Genomic DNA, 8754 nt, shown 5'->3' on the forward strand with positions numbered 1-8754 from the left:
AACAGTATTTTTGTTTTTTTAAAGTGTCGCCCTCTACGCCTAATACAAACAATATAGGCGATACTTTGATTAGCTTCCAGCACAGGGGTGATTTTTTTCGCAATTTTTGATTATTATCAAGCTGTAAATAGTTTTAACAGTAATAATGATCGCTATTAAGAAAGCCTTGTCAAAATCGATGGCAAAATGATGGCAAAAGTATTGTAAAATAACGTAAGGGCAATACTTCAATGGTGATATGTGGGACTGAAAAAAAAACATTCGCCGTAAGGACGATAGGGTTACTGCGCCCTAATTCATCTTACCTCCTCTATTCATCCCACCCAATTGAACACATTAGTTAGAGCAGTATCTGCTATCTCTATTTAACGCATTAGTTCAAAGGATAGGAGGATGAATAAGGGTACGTTGTACTCGACTTTTCGCTTCGCTCAAACGCGAGCATTTTACCATTTGCCAGGCAAAACTTTTAACTGTACTGCTTCTTAGGAACGAATCCAAGATGATGATACCTAGTTAAGTGCAATCCAGTCACTCTAAGTTCAGTTATCAACGAAAGAGTGTGACATCCTGACTAATGAGATGAATAAGGGCTCGTTTACCCTACTATCATTGAGCCGATTCATACAGTAACACCCAAATTTAATTAAATAATTTTGAACACTTTATGAAGTTTTACGCTTCAATCGTACAATTTAGAACGCAAAAACACAAAAGTTTTGAAATCGATATTGTAACTATATCCGGAAGTATTCACTGTTGATTTTCTTAGAATATTGCCACTGCTAGTATCGCCCTTTTCAGAAAAATGTTGTAATATTCATGGTACAGTATAAGCGAATAATTTGGTATATATTTAATGAAATGTTCGATTCTCCGTTAATTGTTATCTCAAAAAATACATAGTTATGGAGACGACGCCGGTGGTTGAGTGGTAAGCGTGACCGCCACTCATTCCTGGGTTCAATTCCATCCGAGGTCGTTGAGATTTTTCTGAGGTGAAAAAATCTGTGGTCATGTTTTCCTTCGGTAGGGAATTAAAGCCGTTGGTCCCCGGTCTATGAGTTTGGTGGATCGATATCTTGTCCAGATAGTGAAATCACCTCTCTGGCGTCGGTAAAGAAGAAGTAGATCCAACTTCTATACTCTTACTATCAAAAATATCCTCCTCCTGTGATACTTGTGGAGTGCGCAGTAGTATATACGGCCTCTAGCAAAAGCAAGTATCGGACTAACCATTCCTTCCACGATCTACGTTCGGGCCTGGATGGCGCTGGTATTGATCAATAAACACTTTAGGATTACCAGGAGTTGCACATTGAAAGATGTTTCGCTACTCCCAAGCATAATTATCTACTTATATTCTCTGTTCAACTTCAGCTAGTCCAGATCGATAACGGAGTAGCAGCCAGGGGTGGTCGCGCAAGCTCAAGCTCAAGCTCATCTCAAAAAATACATAGTTATGGATCATGTGTGCAATCAATGGTTCTAATGAATTCGGGAATATTAAACTGCGGGAAGAATGCTAGTTTGATTCGAGCTAACGAGATTTCAGGCATTCTCTCATTTTTCAAGGAAATCGGATTTAATTGTTAATCCCTCAAATCGATCAATATTACACTTAAATATTTTGACATTCGAAACAATTTCTCAAAATCATCGTCCGATATATCAAATATGTTGCTAATATCTCTGAACAATGGACGGTATTAGATCAAGTTTCTTTTCTCTTTTTTCGTTTGTACCACTTTTTTGGTCAAATAATACGATGTAATTAATTCCTCCGTCGCTTGGATCATTAGGATATAAAACAAAATAATTTTCCTTAGCTTTTCTACCGTAAAAATCCCGAAGAGATAAATCTTTTCTTTTTTACAACATTGAGAAAGCTTTCTCGCTCAAGCAATCCAGCTTGGGTGTATTCCTGGATATTGAGGGTGCTTTTGACAATGTGTCCTTCCAGACTATTCTGGAAGCGACGCGTGGCCATGGGGTATCTGCATGTATCTCGGGTTGGATAAACGCAATGCTTAGCAACCGCATTCTTTGCTCGTCACTGAGACAAGCAGAGATAAGGAAGTTGAGTATTTGCGGCTGTCCACAGGGGGCGTTCTGTCGCCTTTGCTATGGAACCTGGTTGCCGACGGCTTGTTGAAAAACCTCAATGAGCTTGGTTTTCCAACCTACGGGTTTCCTGACGATTATCACATATTAATTACTGGACTGAGCATCGGAACAATCTTCGACTTAATGTAACAAGCATTAAGAGCTGTCGAACAGTGGTGTCAACATGTTAAATTAACAGTTAATCCAAACAAAACCTCAATGGTTCTTTTCACGAAGAAGCGAATAACAACCGGGGTTCGCCCCTTACAGTTCTTTGACTCTGAGCTGCTGTGTGCAGATCAAGCCAAGTACGTTGGAGTTATATTGGATGCCATATTGAACTGGTCAGCTCACATTGAGTTCAGAGTCAAGAAAGCGTGCATGGCCTTTAGACAATGCAGACGAACTTTTGGAAAGACCTGGGGTCTCAAACCTAAATACATCTATTGGATTTACACGACAATTGTACGTCCAATACTGCCATACGGATGCCTTGTGTGGTGGCAGAAGGGAGAGGTGGTGATGGTCCAGTCGAAGCTAAACCATCTGCAAAGAATGGCGCTCATGGCGTTGACCGATGCTTTCACGACTACTCCAACACCTTAAACAAGAAGCACTACCATGTGCTTACAGGCTGCGGGTTACTGGGCTCTGGAACAGTAACCATATTGATCTTTCTACCAGTCATACACGACTGTGGTCACAAATGGTTGCATGGGGTGAAGACATTCTAGCTCCCAGCGATATAACACTCACATGTAGTTTTCCTTACAGGACATTCCAGGTGAAGTTTCCCTCTAGAGAGGAGTGGTTGTCTGGCTATTTGGAGAGACAACAACAAACGCAAGTGGCCTGTTACATTGACGGTTCTCTGATGGAGGGACGTGCTGGTGCTGGTGTCTACTGTCGCGAAATGAGATTGGAATAATGTCACTCGCTAGGTAGATACTGTACTGTATTCCAAGCTCAAATCTTCGCGATTATGTGCGGGGTACAATCGGTCCTTCAACAGGGATTGTCCGGCAAAGTTATAAATTTCTGCTCCGATAGTCACGCTGCAATCAAAGCCCTTAGCTCAAACAACTCACGGTCCAAGCTAGTGATCGCGTGCCGAAACCAAATCGAAGAAATAAGCATTGTCAACATTATCTACCTTGTCTGGGTGCCCGGACACTCCGGTGTAACTGGAAACGAATGGGCTGATGAATTGGCCAGGGCAGGTTCAGCGATTAACTTCGTTGGTCCTGAGCCCGTCCTGTCAATTTCGACAAGTTGGATAAGGAAAAAAATACAGTCCTGGGCTCCGTCCGAGCACCGCAATTATTGGAGTAATCTACAAACGTGTCGCCAAACAAAGGCATTTCTAGAACAACAGTGCCCAGTGGCTTCGAAAAATCTCCTACACTTTTCGAAGCTCCACTGCGGCATGCTGACCAGGGCTTTAACCGGCCACTGCAAACTCAATTATCACATGGCAACTATTCAGCGTGCTGAGTCCTTTTCATGTGATCTTTGTGAATCCGACTACGGAACCTCATATCATCTGATATGCAACTGTCCAGCAGCAGCGCAATTGCGATTTCGAGTTTTTGGCCGTCCTTACATAGAAGATATCATGTTTGGACGACTGAAACTCAGAGACATACTAAAGTTTGTTATCCAATGTGGTAAAGAGCTTTAGGCTTACTCGCAGGCGAGTTAAACTACTTGTGAGTTTAACTTATGTTTGTGTTGTCATTTTTCCCACCCTTCCAATTCTACTTCCTCCCTGCTCCTTCTCCTTTCCTTCCGCTCAGGTAATGATGAAAAGACACGGCAAGGCACAAATCCCCGACTACATACGGGGAACGTGCCATTTGAGCCAATATATTCTGATACCTGATATAAAACAAAATAATTTTCTTTAGCTTTTCTACGGCAAAAATCAAAAAATGTCTTAGCGAACTGTACGGGAATTGCAAAATAAGACAAATAACAAAATTTCATAAAAAAAATCTTCTCTTCAAAGACATTTTCCCACCTGAATCCGGCTGCTGGAATAGGTTTTTGTAGAAGCATGAGTATACGTTGAAACCAGACCTACCTGTTGAGTTTAAAAGAGACAAGTATAAACTCTTTCATTAGTTTTGTAACTCGACGAAGTATCAATTTCCAAAATTGACTCACATTCGCCTTTTGGTGCTTTGTTTTAGCAAAGCGCATAATGCACACCACTGTTCTGAGCTTTTCTCACTAAGCCGTAAATTGTTCGCGTTTCTAAACCGTTTTGAAAATGTTTATAGGTGTAAAATGTAACTCCCCGGCAAACGAAAAAAAAAATCCAAAAGCACCGACCACTCTCGCTGCGGAGGATAAGCAGGACAAGGAACGTGGCAACATCTGGGAAACACACAACGATGTCTTCCGGAATTGTTGCTGGGCGTGAATTCGGTTATTCATCATCACTGTCGCTAGGGAGGTTGCAACAAAAGAACGAAGCTTTTCTCTCTGGTCAACAGTTAATGGCCGCTGCAGGTCACAAGAACTCGTTAGAAACAAGCAAATTTAGTTAAAATTATTCATCTGATCACTAGACCCGGAGAAATTGGTGTAAATCCCAGAGGCCCGGAGATCGTCTTCAAAAACCGGAGTCTCCGGGTCAAACCCGGAAGGGTGGCATCTCTATACACTGTTGTGAGCGAACGGTTGTTTTCCATCGAAGTACTCATATATGAGCAGCATCGTAAGCGGCTACTGCTGAAGAACGAAATATATAGTTTAAGTTAATCTCAAAGTTGACCATCACACCAATTTGAAAAAATAGTCAATTCCAAACAACTTATGATTGTAAACAACTAGTTTTAAAAAATTAACACGTACAACAAATAAAAATGTAATCTTCAAGTTAAAGGCGTTTTAAATAAATGGACCATACAAATTAATGCTTTGGTTGGAGAATAAAATTATATTTCCGATGAACTGAAGGCATTCGATTCTGCGTTTTCAGATAATGAGTATGGGAAGGTAAAAATTAGACAGCTCCTAGTACTATAAGGGTAGAACCTATTTTAATCAACAAAATATTTTATTGTTTCTTAATCCCAACATAAAAATACTATATTATATAATTCAACAATTTCATTAAACGTAAACAGCTATTAAATCATAGTTTAAATAAATCATAATTGCACATTGACCAAAACATCTTTTTCGGTAAACAATTACAGTAATTACCTTGCATAATTTCCACTAGCATAAAGACGACGGCGCCGGTGGTTGAGTGGTAAGCGTGACCGCCACTCATTCCAGTTGGCCTGGGTTCAATTCCAGCCGAGGTCGTTGAGATTTTTCTGAGGTGAAAAAATCTGTGGTCACGTCTTCCTTCAGAAGGGAAGTAAAGCCGTTGGTCCCCGGTCCATGAAATTGGTGGATCGATATCTAGTCCAAGTAGTGGAATCACCTCTCTGGCGTCGGTAAAGAAGAAGTATATCCAACTTCTATACTCTACTAACAAAAATATCCTCCCCCGTGATACTTGTGGAGTGCGCAGTAGTATATACGGCCTCTAGCAAAAGCAAATATCGGACTAACCATTCCTTGCAGCCCCAACTACTTCCAAGCACCTTTGGTGCGCTATTAAAATTTTTGATAAGGCATTTATGACACCCTTTTACGAAAGGTTCCCATGACATTGAGAATTGCGCTATGGGCTAGTGAACATAAATAGCAGCTTCATGAGAATAAATTTGCAGCTGTGCAAGTAACACTAACAATATTTTTAATACTAGTGCTATTCTCATTAACCAACAATTAAATTAATTTTTTTTTCATACCATCACGTGAATCAAAATACCAAACGCCCGACATGATGAAATAAAAAAGTTCCGAAAGGCTTGTTTCAACTTGAATATAGGGCAATGATCCTATTTTAACCTTCTTGAGGAAGATGCCACACTACTACAGTGGATAAAATGTGTTTAAATTTGAATTAAATTCAGAGCTTCGTTATTATAAAATAGTTTAAAAACAAATATGTTCTGAAAATAGCGAAATACCTATGTTTGGACGACACGAAAGCAGTTTCGAATTGGTACGGCAAATACAGAAATTGAGTGGAAATGGGCTCAACGCCCCATTTCGACTGAACCACAAAATAATTTAACCTGAGACTAGTAGCTGATGAAAACCGGTTTACAATCAAACAAATCAGCCTATAAATGGTGCTGTGCTCTTGTAAAATTATTTTTAATAAAACGGTAAATCGTTTCAAGTTTCCATTGTGAGTAATTGGCATGCATAAATACAATTTTTGTCACACTTGTTCGTAACTGGTTTAAGGTCACCCGAAACAGCCAGTACGAAATGAATGAAATGAAACGAAAATAAAAAATAAACGATAGGTGTAGTAACTGGGATTCGCAAAAACAACGTCCCGTTTACGTTGCCGCTCCAAGGCTTTGGAGAGAAAGTCGATCACACCCCCTCAAGGTCATCTGAAAATACAGATCTTTTCGGTAGGTTTTCGTTTAGTATAAAACCTGAAGTTGCAGATTCTGGAAATCATTCTCAACTCAGGAGACAAGTGGTTGAATCAGCAGCGCAATGGCATTTAAAGTAAGATATTTCTTCATTTGCTAATAGTTGTTTCTCTCTTAAATAATTCCTAATTCCACAGTTCGTCCTACTCACCACTCTACTGGCCGCAGTCAACGCAGGGTTGATCCCGGAGCACGGATATGCTTCTTCTCATCAGAGCATCCAACATCACGCTCCGCTGTACCAACATGGTCCATCATACCACCAAGCCGCTCCAATCCATCAGTTGGCTGCTGTCCATGCTGCTCCAGTTCATCATGTGGCCGCCATCCATGCCGCTCCAGTCCATCACGCTATCGTGAAGGAAGTCGAGCATCATGCACCAGCGCACTACGAGTTTTCCTACTCTGTTCATGATGGCCACACCGGAGATATCAAGAGCCAGCATGAATCTCGCCAGGGAGACGAAGTTCATGGGCAGTACAGCCTGCTGGATTCGGATGGCCACCACCGTATTGTTGACTATCATGCTGATCACCACACCGGATTCAACGCCGTCGTGCGTCGTGAACCAACCAACGTGAAGGTGGCCCAACCAGTACACAAAGTCATTGCGCAGCCTGTGCATACTCTAGCTCCAGTCGCTCACGTTGCTCATCATGCCGCTCCATTGGTGCATAGTGCGCATCATATTGCCCCAGTCGCTTACCATAGTCATGATTACCAGCAGGCCGTCCCAAGTCACTACAGTCAGCATCACTACTAGAATGCTAGGGGTTTTCGAAAGCCCTAACTACCAATGCAAGACCTGTTTATATAACATAGTTCAATTGACATTGAAATATTACAAAGTACAAATGATTTTGGTATTTAATAATTTGTAAGATCCGAAAAAACAGGTTTCTGATATTATCAAACAAACGTTCAATTGGGTTTTTGAAATGTATGGTGCTAATGTGTACACTTAAAAGCCTGCAATTTGGAAATGATCGTCTCATCGCTTCATTTCGACTATCTTTTTCAATTGATATTCAACATAAATCATTTGTTTCGAAACCAGAGTTGGAAAAATTGAAGCTCTTTTTGGACTGATTGGAGTGTACCTGCTGCGAGTTGTCCCGAGTGGAACAATTACCTACTACAACATACATTTAATACATGCACGATAGCTTCTTTGTTTGAAATGATCAGTAGCCTCATTTAAAATTGAAGACATAGGGAGGCGCATATTATTGATTTTCATTCAATGACTGACTGAATATTTTTTTGCTCTGCACGAAACCACAAGAAAGAATCCCATCAATTTTACAGTTCCACCAACTAAACTGCCCTGCGTTAAAGTATATATTGTCCGATAAGTAGTGCCTCTGTTTCGGTAGTTCAGTTATGGTGAAAGAAATAAAAACCTGCTCACCTTCAGCAGAGCTATGTTGGACCAGTTCCAAAGCCAGACGGAGAGAGAGACAGGAGGAAAAGTAACACATTCCTGAAACCTCCGAATGCTGTTTTTAGCACAATGTGTACGTTTTACGGTCATAATCTAACAAATTCGCTTCCATTTGCATACACCTTTCTGATGGTGCACATAACAGCAACCACAGTTCCGGGAAGCTTAGACCGGAATAGAATAGAGCCCTCAAGTGGATCTGTAAAATGCGAGTTCTTTGACTCTGGATCTATTATGTCGGTGGATTTTCTCCGAACTGCAGAAAGCTATGCTCCAACTAAGAATCTGCCGGCATACCGAATGCAATGGTAATAAATCTACAGAACAACCACTCGGCCGTTGCATTATTGCTGAAATTGGTGTTGTTGGCTTTAGGGAACATTCCCCGGCTCGGTTCTGGTTACAACCGGCAATAGTGAGGGATTTTGTTCTGGAGTAAAGAGATGGACGTTACATAAATATGTACATCTGTTCTCGGGTTATTTACGAGTTGCCAATCAATTTTCTACAGGTTTACTGTAGTGTGTTTCATAAATTTATCGATTGTTGGCCAAGGGTTGATAGTTGGAATTATGTGCTGAAAGCACTAGAAATTATGGTTGGAAACATTCGACGTTGCTTCCACGAAGTTTTAAAGGATCTGATTTATTTGACTGGACGGTTATTGAAGACAATTCAACTGTTCT

General features: G+C 40.8%; 1 protein-coding gene across 1 annotated transcript; it reads left to right on the forward strand.

The window, feature by feature from the left end:
• The first annotated feature begins 6660 nt into the window (after nt 1–6660).
• On the forward strand, nt 6661–7423 carry LOC131696170 (larval cuticle protein A2B-like). Its single transcript, XM_058984715.1, has 2 exons — nt 6661–6699; nt 6761–7423. The coding sequence occupies exons 1-2, from the start codon at nt 6688–6690 to the stop codon at nt 7385–7387; spliced, it is 639 nt and encodes a 212-aa protein (XP_058840698.1). The 5' UTR covers nt 6661–6687; the 3' UTR covers nt 7388–7423.
• The last annotated feature ends 1331 nt before the right edge of the window (nt 7424–8754 follow it).

Source organism: Topomyia yanbarensis, unplaced genomic scaffold (genome assembly GCF_030247195.1).
Source record: "Topomyia yanbarensis strain Yona2022 unplaced genomic scaffold, ASM3024719v1 HiC_scaffold_83, whole genome shotgun sequence".
NCBI lineage: Eukaryota > Metazoa > Arthropoda > Insecta > Diptera > Culicidae > Topomyia > Topomyia yanbarensis.